Genomic DNA, 12,600 nt, shown 5'->3' with positions numbered 1-12,600 from the left:
AACTTAAAAGACAACAAATATCCTGTTTTATTCTAACAAGCAACTAAGAAAAACAAAGAAAATATATTTTTTTAAAAAAACTATTTTACATATGCAATGTCTCCTTCATTCCATTTTTGGCTGAAGCTGTTTATTTGTATTCTAAAATGCAACTTTCTCCCAAAGACCTACTGATTGCATTGACCACTGTGACACTGTGAAATTACTGTCACCATTAACACCGCCAAGGAAAAGCTATTTTTATTCCTATTTTTACACAATATTTGATGCAAGGCAAAGCTACACAAATGCAGGTTCTGCCTTAAAAGCATCAGCTGAGGCAAATAACATTTCAAGCACTCATGTCAAAACAGCCATGCCCACAAAAGCTTCTTATATGCCCACTCTCCTTTTTCTGTACAGGAGGATCTTCATTATCTACCTAACAGTAAAGGTGGGAGAGGCTGGAATATCCCAAATAAAAGGAAACCTGGCTAACTTGGGTACAAATAAACACTTCAGGGGGACAGAAGAGCCCAAAGGGCTTTGCAAAGGGCAGGGAGCAGAGCTCAGGGTACTGCCCATGCAGGCTGCTGTATAGGAGAGGACACCAATAGGCAGGAAAACCAGAAAATGGTTATTAGGAAGGAGTGTAAGAAGCAGCATAAGAGTAACATCAGCGGGCTCATCTCCTCTCCTGACAACCACTGGATCACTGGACCTGATTCTAGGGAGATGAGAGAAATATGCATCTAATGACACAGCCTTTGGCCCTTCCAGCAGCAGCCTGCAGTCTGAATGAAATACAATGTGAAACTGCACATGTGGTGTCAACTCCTGCCTTTGACTCATACATCTCCTGAAAAGCAGTCACCTGGCTCCAGTTCTCGTTCCCTATCTTTCTCCTGTTTGTTACTTAAATATTTTAGGTAAAAGAATTTTGCAGAACTTGCATTCCCTCCAAGGGGGAAACCAGCTGAAAGCATATCCTAAATCTCAATTCTTCTCAAAACAAACAAACATCCCCAATTTTGGGCTAGAAACACCAGGATAATACTGCCAAAATAGAATGTCAAATTTTGGCTTCAACATATATGAAGATTTCATTAGTCCTATTACACCGACCAAAGTCCCATTATGTTTTTTCCCTTGCTTCTTCTAACCCCAAATTTCTTTCTAATAATAATAAGGAAATCAGCAGCTACTCTGATAAAAACTACTACTAGTCCTGCAGGACGAAGCTTCCACCAGTTCTGTGCTATTCCCTACCCCTCACAGCTCCCTCACAAAGCCTTCTATAAACAGACCAAAAGCTACAGCAACTTTCATGGTTTCCCTGATACTCAGCTAGGCCAGTTTATATCAACATACAGTAATTTTCCTGGGAGCACAATGCACTTGTGCCAGGAGTCTCACCTTATTGTGTGTAAAGGGAGAAGCTGTATACAAGGTGGGATGGATGAGCGGACGGGGCAGGTGGGGAATTGTATGCAATGGTATATGTCCATGGATGTGGGGATAAAGATGAAGTGCAGGATGTGCAGGTTTTTCAGGATTCATAAACTGATGGCCAGCAGGCAGGCGTCCAGTTGCAAGTGCAGAGGCTGTTAGACCTGAAGCTTCTTGTTTGCAAACGTGACATTCACAAGCGTTAGGACCTTGGTCAGCCTGTAAGGGAAAAAAAAAATTTCAATTTACTTGACAGACAATAAAAACATGTAGTTACCCCCAACCTGTTTCCATAATAAGTATAAATACTACATATATGTATGAATATCTATATATGTGGTTAATTTCAAAATTTTCCCAGTATATCTGTATCTATATCTATATATTTCTATATAAGCAATATGCATTAAAAATAAAGAGCTTATTATTATCAGCTGGAAGGGCTGACAGTTTGAAGTCCTGCAAGAGGAAGCCTGTTCCCTTGCCAAGAGGCCAAGGTTAGAGATCCTTCCCTTCTCCTCAGCACTGGTGAGACACCTGGACTGCAGGACTCCCTGGAACAAGGCACAGACACACTGGACATAGTGAGGGGAGCCCAGTCAAGAGCCATGAAGGTGACAAAGGTTTTCAAGCATCTGTAACATAAGGAGAGACTGAGAGTGCTTGGGTTATTCAGCATCAAGAGAGAGGACCTAGAGGGATCTATCTATGTATGTAAACAGTTGACTTGGGAGGGGAAGGGTAAGGAAAATGGAGCCAAGTTCTTCACGTTGATGCCCAGCAAAAGGACAAGGCAATGGACAGAAGCTGAAATGCAGGAAGATCCATGTGAACGCAACAAAAAGCTTTTTTACTGTTTTACTGTTACTGTTAGGGTGATTGAGCAGGTAGCTCAGAGGGGCTGCAGAGTCTCCTCATTCTATGTCCTAGGAGATGCTCAAAACCCAACCAGCCACGACCCTGAGCTGCAGCTCCCCCGCTTTGAGCAGCATGGTTGGCTAAATCTCCAGAGCTCCCTCCCAAACTCAGTGACCCTGTGAAACAGAGAGTCCTGGAGATAAATTTCAGGAACCTACCAGCCACGTGAAGTCAATGCCTGAACAGAACTTTCTACTGATCTCAAGGTATCATTTGCCTCTGTCATTTTAAGTGGATTCACCATTTTGCTGAAAACAGGTTCAATATAACTAACATATTTCACATTTTAATGGAAGGAAGATATTAATCCAGACAGCTGAAAAATATTTTAGGTATCATAAGCACTTACTGACAATGTCATATATTTTAAAAAGTTAAATATTTAAAGTTGAAGATATAAATGTACTATCACTTAAATAGCCAAACGTACAAAAAGGGTCTGTTCCAGATTATTATACCTGCTGACTGGGGTAAGAAGGTGGTGGACTATCCATTTTTGCTTCATCTTTCCTTAACGTCCTTTTTCCTAAAGGCATTTCCTCCTTTTGAGTTCCTGGTGGTTCACCACTGCTCTCCCCATCTGCTTCTTCATCATCTGCTTCTGAGGAGCTGCTGCTAGTACTGCTCACCTGAGGGGACTGGACAACATTAACCCATCAGTTTGAGTGAAGCATGAACCATCCTCTAGAGAGCACATCCATCTGGCAGAGAGGGGACACTGTAAAGGTTGTACCTCTTCTTTCAATGCCATGTTTTCACCTCCACCATTGAGCTCACTGTGAATTCCATTCATGTTGGCTACCACCTCTGCATCATCATAATTATTCAGGGGGTAGATATCAGCGAATTTTGCTGATAGTGGTGCAACATCTTCGTCATCACTACCACTGGGGGAGGAAAAGAGAAGGTTTATACAAATCACCATGCTCAGTAACCTCAGTTATTGTGAAAGCAGGTAAAATACCAAGATAAAATGCACAAAACCTGGACTGAAAACAAGATTCTCTATCATTTCCACACAGAATATTCTTCCACCATTGTTTCCTAAAGAAGAAATCCATTAACTCAATAATGACAGCATACGTCTGATGAAAAAAGCCTTGTGCCAATGATGCCCTTTAGAAACAATAGGAAGTGTAAAAAGTACGGTGTAAAAGATTAAGTTTTTCAAATATTAAGTGTTAAAACCAGTAGCAGTCTAAGCAAAGAACACTGAACACATAGCTGAGCGGCTACCCATAGTTACTTTTAAGTTTCTGCATGACAACTAGTATTTAGATGATCCCATACTTAAGAACTTTTTAAAATCTGCACTTAAATACTTAATGGAGGGTTTTCCTTAAGCACAGCTAGTGAAACATCACACGTGGTTAATTATCCACGTGTTGCAAAGATGGATTAGCTCATGTTTTAACAGCAATCTGAACATAAGAGGTCTTAAATGTGCATTAAGTTTTTTCATATCATGAGATACATGTGAAGTTTAAGTACATTATTATGTTTACAGGAGGTACGCTATTAGGTATAGTTCACACATAAAACAGCAAAAGAAAGTACAGCAGATATTGGGCCAGTATGAGAAATAAATTCCATAAAAGCTGTGGCATTTATTAAACATTAGATTTCTTTCAGTAAATAATACTCAGATTTAAACAAATTAGCTTTTGAAGCAATAAATTAAATTGTTTTGCATATTCAGTACTAAAACTAGCGAGAACCTCCATTAAAAACTAAGTGTTTAGGAATATGTAGTGACCTACGGTCACTTATTTTCAATATTTCCTCAAGTTAGTTCAGGAACCAGAATACTATTTTTAAAACATTGTTCTTCCTAGCTGTGAATACAAGCATTTAAAGAATGTGTCCATTCCAGTACTGAATTGTTCTAAAATATCAGACATCTGGTAAGCTGCATCCTGACCATGCACTGAAGTCACCTCTCGCAGCCTGCTCTCAGCACTGCCCTCAGCCTTCTGAAACAGGCAGAAGCTCTTCGCTAGTTAAATTTGGGCATCTCTGTGTTCTCTGTGAAAAAGGCTGGAAGATACTTCTGACTGAAAAATAATGTGTGAACCAAATCTTGAATTTTCATGACAATACTAGTAAAGAGTTTGGAAATTACACCAATTCCTTCAAAGGAAGCACCTCTCAAAGAACAGATCACCATTTCTCCTGCCCAGACTAAGAGAACATGGGACATCCCAAAGCACTGGCCTTCTGGTCAAGCTTCTGAGGCAAAACAAGCATTATGCAGCAATGAGCAGCCCATGAAACCTGCTTACAAGAGTTCAACTCATCATTTCAAGCATTTAAACCGAAAGGAACTTACAAAGTTGGTGCAGAGCCATTATCTGCAAGGATCAGTCTCGGATGTTGCTGGATTGTGATAGGGGAGCTGGAACCTGAGCCTGAGCTGGCTGAGGACATGCTGGGCGGGCGGATCTCCGAGAGATAATCCGGAGCGGCATCAATTTGTAGTGGTAACTGGTTAATGTGAATGTCATCCGTGATGGGCGAATCCATGATGCCACATGTTAAAATGTGTGAAAGGCTGCAGTCATCGCAAGTACATCTGTTCAAGATTTAAGATTACAGACTTTCAAAACCTCATTGAAGCAAAGTCACCAAACTGATTTTTTTTTTCAAAAAAAAAGTATTGTCTTTTTCCCTCTAGCAGAAGAAATTAATGATTTATTATGATTTCACATTAAAAACATCAGCTCACCTTCTTCTATAATTACAGTTGGGACAGTCAGGCATGCTCAAACGTGATGACAGCATGTGTCTCATTGTGTCTGTGAAGTTGTTCTCCCCAGCTAGTGCTTTCTTGTTATTAAGCTGAAGTAAATTATAAAGGCAGTGTTTTAGTAGTGCAAGTCTCTCCATTAACATTTCAATGGCACATCATGATTAACTAATTACATAACCAAAAGTGGAGTTCTCTGGGCAGCGTATTTCAAAATGAGTATTTAGAAAATTTCATGAAGGTCATCATCTGATTATTAGTTTAAAAAAAGTTTTAAAGGCAGAAGCAACAGCTATTTGGCATTTAAATTGTTCGAAGAAATTATACTTCCACAAGAAAATAGTAAAGTGGCAAAGTCCATCTTCTTGACTTATTTGTAAGATTGTATTTTATACACTTTTTCTATAATCTGAACTTCGGTAATTCTTTCAGGTCATGGATATGCATATAAGGACACCACTGACAACTGCAGAAAGAACACAAACTCACCCTCAGCTCATCAGAAAAAAAAATAGGAAAAAAAAAAAGAAAAAAAAAGAAAAAAAAAGGCAGGACCTGTTCTGCCTGTAGCTTCACCAGTCTACATTCAAAAAAATCAAGCACTTGCTCAAAACAAGGTTTCATTGCAGGGTGAAAAATTACAATCCAAACTACTCCAGTCTGGCAGAGGGCTGATGCTGGAAGCATCTAATTTCATTATACTCCTCAAAATCCTAGGCAAAACAAGGATCTGTCCAAAATTCCATTCCTGGAGGTCTGACCTGACCCTTACCCCAAACAGGCTCAGGGCTCACCTTAGCCCAACTAGGATGGAGGGAAATGGGCTTCTTGCTCAGTTCCCCAAGGAGCCCATTTTACCAGATGTACTAACGATGTGGTTACCACGAGCCCACCAGCTTTGGTGCTGACTCTGCTCTAGTGCCTGGCCACCCTCGGGGAGCACCGTACGTGCTCCAACAGCTGAGAAGAGAAGGGCCTGCCACAAGCAGCACTTCATGACAAGGTGGGTGCTGCTCCTGGCCCCTCTCTGGCTGCCGGTGCCAGCTCCAGGGCGCCAGCTCCGCACTGGGAGCGGGAAGCTCCTGCCTGGCCACGCAGGCTCCCGCTCGCCAGCCCTGCACAATGCAGCCCGATACACCCTTGCACACAGCATTCCTGCCACACACACCAAGGCAGCTCCTCGCTCAATGTATTGGCTGTTTGGATCCCACTCTGAGGCACCAAATACTCCCCTTTGGTTGTATAAGGGATTTTAATGCTAGGTGTTCCAGCTGAAGACAGTGCTGCTTATATTTTAATCCCTTAGTAGCCAGCTTATTCTTACATAGGTTCTTAAACCTTAATTTCCAAGCTGTAGCTGGCTTTTATGCCTGGCATGGTTACAGAATTAGACCAAACATAACTAGCACAACAAACTCAAACATTTGCATTTTACAAATATACAGGAAGCATTAGTGTGGTATTAAAAAAAAATCCTACCTGCTCTTCAATAAAACGCCTCTGTTTAAAGAACTCCCAGTCTTCCTTTAGCATGCGTTGCTTTGTTTTCATTGCCATCTAAAACAGAATTTAAGGAAAACTCATTGGTTTAATCATAGGAATCCTATGCTGTGTTCAATTGGTCTATCCAAATTTCAAAATAATAAGGACAACTAGGTTAAATGCAAGTTCGAACACATACTTAACCAATATTAAGTTTATTTGGTTTGCTAACCCTTTCAGTCATTTAAACAATATTTTATATGCACTTACACTTTTTTTTTTTGTATTCTTCCGTTGTTCTTCTTTAGACTAAAATTTCTTTTCATTATATATTTGCAAAATATTTTTTATATTTAATGAGCCTGTCTCAAAACCTGCAGCATCTTGGACTCACCAGAATCCACCTACATTACTATTTGATCCCATAACTTTTTGCCCGCAAGTGATAATTCCTGATTTAGTGAGCAAATTCAGTGTGAGCCAGCGCAAAAGCCTCAGTGAAATACAATCAAGCAAGTCATAAAAACAACTCTTTTCCTGCTGGATCTTACAGCATTTTAAGAGCACTAATTCATCAGGGGGAAAAAAAAAACCCAACACATTGTTATCTAGATTTTCACTTTTTTTTTTCATTTATCGTATTAATAAATAGAAATCTAACAGGTTAGGCAATTTAGTAAATTGCTTCAATTGCTTCAAAGAGGTATGCTAGTGACTGGAAGTTCAGAAAGTTGTATCACTAGCTTTTTTTTTTTTTTTTTAAATTTAAAGACAGTGCCTTTAGAAACTTGCAATCACAAGTTTGCAGTTTTATAACTGACATCAGTGCATTATTATTGATGCTACTGTTGTTTAACTTAGGTAATTGCAATGCTAAGCTAGTATTTGAAACAGAGTTAAGTGGCAAAGTTTTGCCTAATGAATTTCTGAGAGATCAACAGGTAATCTTGATTACTACTGTGAATTTTCCTGTCCCTTACCCCAGTGAAATTGTGATACCACAAAACTAAAAAAGTGTGTTTGTCAGGTGTGAGTGCATATGTATACACAAATTGTATGTATATACGAATGTGTATGTAAAAAATGGTGGTTTTTTTTTTTTTTTTTTTTTTTAAAAAAAAACAAAACAGCAGAAAGAACCTCTTGAAAGCACCAACAGCCACAGCAAGAGTTCGTGGCCAAAAATGATGCACAGCTGCCTACAGTGCTATAGGTGCCCTGTCACACAGGGGAGGCCTGCCAGGCCAGGCAGGTGCCCATGTGCACTATACATTACATGGGAAGACTTTAATGCCAAAGAATGAAGTTTTAAACAGCCAGTGCATTAAGTAGGAGATGCCTTCTCAAGACTATTAAGGAAAACAGTGTGGGTTAAACCCTGAACACTCTCAAGCATTAACTGAAGTTATGCCTTTTCTAAGCTACCAACTCTATACCCGCTTTCTGCAAGTAACTTAACTTATTAATTCCATTAGTAACAGGAAAATACTTCTCTCCTCTTTTCCTTTTTCCAGGGAGTAGTTACTCCAGATGCAGTGTGACCCATGTGGTTCACACCTAGGAATTCTTTTGGAAAGTGGAAACTGCAAACTCGAGTGCCTGAACAAGTGAAAACTGCTTCAGACCTGCCCATCCGACAGGAATACTCCACCACCACCAGCCTGCTGAGAAGACAGGTCCAGCCCCACTGCTTCCTCTGCCCTGTTTAGTTGAGGACCAGCCTCCTTGACGCAAACCAGGATGATTATTTCTCCATCCTGAAGTGGATTCCGAAGGGGCACAAAACTAGCGCTTTGGAGGGCGCTGACACGCAGCTGCGGCGCTGCGGAGAGCTCGGAGGCTTACAGCAGAGTCGGGGAGACCACCGGCCACGGTCACCCTTGGGACTCCCTATCTAACACCCCCTCGGTCCACGCGGGAGCCAAACCCGCGCCCTCGCCTGCCCTGCCACAAGTGAAACGACTCTGACCACCAACACCCCTCAAAAACGGGGACAGATTCACGGGCACTAAAGAGACAAAAAGCAATTACACCAGGATTATAGTAGTTTTGCTACTGCTTTAACTAGAATTGTAGCAAATCATATGCAACTGTGGAGGGCGGAGCAGGAAGCTCCTCTCCCTGTGCTTGTGTGATCCAGCACCACCGCATTCCCTTCGGAATGGGATTTGTGGGACAAGAGAAGGCCCTGGCACACGTACGTACACATTGAACATAAGGCATCTAGCTGCTGCTTATGGAAGCGATACGGATATATTGAAGATGTACTCCAGTTTTGGTAAGAAAGAAATTCATACCTGCAGGCACAGACTACACGTATTTAACCACTACTGTATTTGAGACATCCTAAATATCTTCCTCAGATCATATATGAATAGAGGTGTTGATACAAATTAACCTTTGCTGAATTTGATTATAGAATACACATGACAGAGCAGTGTATTTGAGTTAAAAGCTTTGTGCAAGATGCAACTGCCTTGCATCTTCTTTAAAAAGAAGTGGCATTCATATTTCAAAACTGTTCATATTTCTTTAGAAGAAAAAAATGACATTATTTTTTCCTGCAGGAAGGTACATTAAATGTCTCTGTTGATGGCTTGTCTACAGTTTTGAGTATAGTTCCACCGTAAGAGCCTTGCTAGTCCACAAGTTCTAACTTTTGATATATTATCAATACTGTCTCACAAGTTCACCAAGTCCAAAGGCGACTAATAAGGAGCCTGTGTTCATAGCTGAGACCCACAGGACTGCAGCTGCATCTATAGTTGTTGGCTTTTCCACTTTCTACCCTGGGAACAGAGATATCACAGTAACTGAAGGCAGTCACAGCAAACGAGGCAACTTTGATTCTTCTAAACACCAGAATCACCTTTAAAATTTGATTATTTACGTTTTAGATAGGTTCCCCTCTTTGCAGTTTTGTGGGGAGGGAGGTGGATGAGGGTGGGGGACAGTGGTGGTTAAGGAAAAATAAAAGACATCACATTAAGTTTCACTGAATGGAGAAGAGGTTCCAGTCAGGCAAGGACACAGGCTTCAGGGAGCACCCGAGTAAGTGCTGTAAACAACATAGTCACTGTGGGCGTTTTAGGCTCACTTAGACACAGGGGGAAAAAAGAGAAAGCAGTTGAGCAATGGGTTTTTAAAGGCTGGAAGATCACCAGCTCATAGGTCTGCTGTGACCGTGACTCTGCAGAAGGGGCAGCTTTTGAAAACATGGGTGATGGTAAAGAAAGGAAGTGGGCCCTACTCCTCACCCAAGGGGCACTGTCACAGTCCTGACACCCTGAAGACACGGGAGAGCAAAATGCTTGAGATAACATTTTACTGAGCTAAGCTGTATGAAAGAAAAACAAATCAAGAAAAAGATTCACAACTAATTGCTCAGAGGCACAGCCCTCAAATGCAGAATAACCTTAAAACGGATAGAACACGAATTGCATCAGACCTCCATTTTGAACTACGGGAGACACCAGAAGCTCACATAAATGTTCATCTCAGGGAACGGTCTTTCACAGATATCTACAGTGTACTGTAACACTTAAAAAGATCTGGTCATCAATAGGAATATCGTAGCACAACTGAATCTCAGGTTAGATGCAGAGTTCCATACACCCAATAATCATAAAACCTCAAAATATACCAAGAGTTCTAAAAAAATCCGGATTTTCAATTAAGTTCATGATATAAATTCTCTCTGTTATACTTGATTGCACTGATCATGCTTATCCTACAGTATTATTAAAAAATAAATAAAAAAGTTCCTTAAATAAAAAGAAGCAAATTAGAAAACAGGGAAGGAATAAACTGCCCATTTCTCAAAATAACGTAACTTTTCCAATCACTTTTCCAGTGATGAACTCTTCACACTGTAGCAGCATTCAGTACAAAGTAATTATTTTATGAAAGATAAAAGAAACTCAAAAGAGTCAGCTAACATACATTTAATTACAAAAAGAATCAATTCACAGGTCTTCAGTATTTATGTAGTGAGTCTTGAAAGTTGTTTAGATTTCTGGTTATACAAACATGTCACACTGGGCCACATGCATAAAAAACTTGCAATAAAATAAGTTTCCAAAATAATAATTGCATTAAATGAAATTCAGAGTAAGAAACTGCTTTTCAAAATATTAAGTTCTTTTTTTCCCCCCCTCTTATTCAACTGACTTCTGCAGAACTAAGTTTTAGATTACTGTACTACATGTACAGCCCAAGCCATTCAGAAATAATGCATCTAGATAGCAACACAAAAATCTGCTTCAACAATTGGAAGATGCCTCTGCACCTCACTGTTACTGGTAGGTTAGTGTTCCTTTCTATTTGGAAAGACAGTCTTAAATCAGGAGTAGGGGAAAAAGTTACATTTGGGATTTTCAGAGCTAAAAGCACCAAAGAAAGGGACCTCAGTGGAGACACAATCTGTGCTGATGGCTGCCTACTCAGCCAAGGTTGTCAGGTTGTTGACATGACTCTTACCTGTTCGTCAACATAATCATCTATTCTTTTCTGGCATTCCAGCCAAGCTTCGGCAACTTGACCCATTTCCTGTTCCAGCTGATGATACCTTTGGAGCAAGGTACTATACATATCTTCACTGCAGGAATCGTGTGTTGTTCCAAGCCTAGAAGTTCAAACAGTATTTGTCATAAGAGATGTTTTGGATGTTTTGCTGAAAATATGGCTTTTAAGTTTTGCCTGCCCAAGTTTTGTTCTCAAAATGCAGTTACTGATACACTTGAGGGCATGTAGCTGCAAAAATATCCCCAAATGGGTATTTTTGGTCATTTCTTTAAAAAAAAATATATATAAAAATCTAACAACTGCTTGTTCCCATGCTCTGTAACCAATAATAGTGAGCATGTGGGAAGTGTAACATTTCTAGAGCCTGTTTCCCACAGGCAACCAGATGTCAACCAAACTGAGCCATGCTTATTCAGATTTTGTTGCACGGTATTTTTTATCTTTCCAGATTCTACAGACTAAATATATATGTTGACTATTTACTAAAGAGCCACATAGTAAAAATAAAGCCAAAATCTTAATCAGAACTCCCTCGATCAATGCTAAAAAGATTACGAGATGAGCTGATTCATCGGCAGATTGGTAGCAATCTCCCCTAATGGAAGTCCAAGTGAAATAGCCCAGTTATATGCAGCAATCCACTAGCACTTGAGAGGCAACAAGTTCAGATTATAACATGCTGTTCACCAGTAACTGTCTCTGTAAGTAGCCTCAGAAGTAGAAGAGAGATTTTTAATTTATTTTCTACAACTTTCTGCATAGGCAATCCTCGAGGAACCCTCTTTGATGGCATCATTGCCACTATTCCAAAATAACTAAACACAGGCCATAAATCTTGACTTCCAAAATAAATGAGACACACATATTTGATGTTATTTAGGAAAAAACAATGAACTGTAATAACCTGCAAGTTGATGCAGTTAACCAAAGCTTTTCAACATTTCTCCTACTCAGCAATTAGCAGGAAGAGGTTAATACTTAACCAGGAGCAGAGACTAAGCCATCAGCCAGATAACTGGCAAAGCACCCGAGTATCCGAACACCTCAAGTAAAAGCTCAGGCCCAGCATTTCAGCTGGAGGTTAGATACAGATTTCCAACACAACAAGGTGCTAATCCAGCCCCAGAACCCCCTTGTGCTGTCTACAATGCGACTCTAACAAACTGCTCTTCCTGAGGATGAAGTTACAGCCATCAGCAGCACTTGGCTGAGGAACTCGGGTGTCTTTTGTTTGTTGGTTTTGCCCAAAATGTCCAATGCAGCCACCTTAGATGTTTACATAGGCATTTCTACACATTAAAAAATCCTGGAAAGTTGATATTTGATAGAGCACAAGTAGTACATAAAAAAGATATGGTGTCTTTAGAAATCACATTTTTAACAATGGTTCCTCACTACCCCATGCAAACAATGGCAATCTCTATTACTAAGTCACAAGTATATATTTTGAAAAAGCCAGAGAGGCAAAAAAAAATTAAATAAGAAAAAGAGTGAACACCCAA

General features: G+C 40.1%; 1 protein-coding gene across 1 annotated transcript in view; it reads right to left on the bottom strand.

The window, feature by feature from the left end:
• The window catches only part of FAM193A (family with sequence similarity 193 member A), a 39,012-nt gene that overhangs the window by 14,636 nt on the left and 11,776 nt on the right, over positions 1–12,600 (bottom strand). The window contains exons 7-13 of the mRNA XM_026034179.1: positions 11,054–11,198; positions 6,572–6,649; positions 5,072–5,184; positions 4,676–4,918; positions 3,080–3,233; positions 2,805–2,984; positions 1,396–1,647 (exon numbers count right to left, since the gene is read on the bottom strand). Of these exons, the coding sequence (XP_025889964.1) occupies positions 1,396–1,647; positions 2,805–2,984; positions 3,080–3,233; positions 4,676–4,918; positions 5,072–5,184; positions 6,572–6,649; positions 11,054–11,198 (1,165 nt within the window). The remainder of the gene's footprint in view (positions 1–1,395; positions 1,648–2,804; positions 2,985–3,079; positions 3,234–4,675; positions 4,919–5,071; positions 5,185–6,571; positions 6,650–11,053; positions 11,199–12,600) is intronic.

The sequence above is a fragment of the Nothoprocta perdicaria genome, unplaced genomic scaffold (assembly GCF_003342845.1).
Source record: "Nothoprocta perdicaria isolate Ctin4 unplaced genomic scaffold, notPer1 scaffold_14, whole genome shotgun sequence".
NCBI lineage: Eukaryota > Metazoa > Chordata > Aves > Tinamiformes > Tinamidae > Nothoprocta > Nothoprocta perdicaria.
This window is presented reverse-complemented; position numbering and strand designations above follow the sequence as displayed.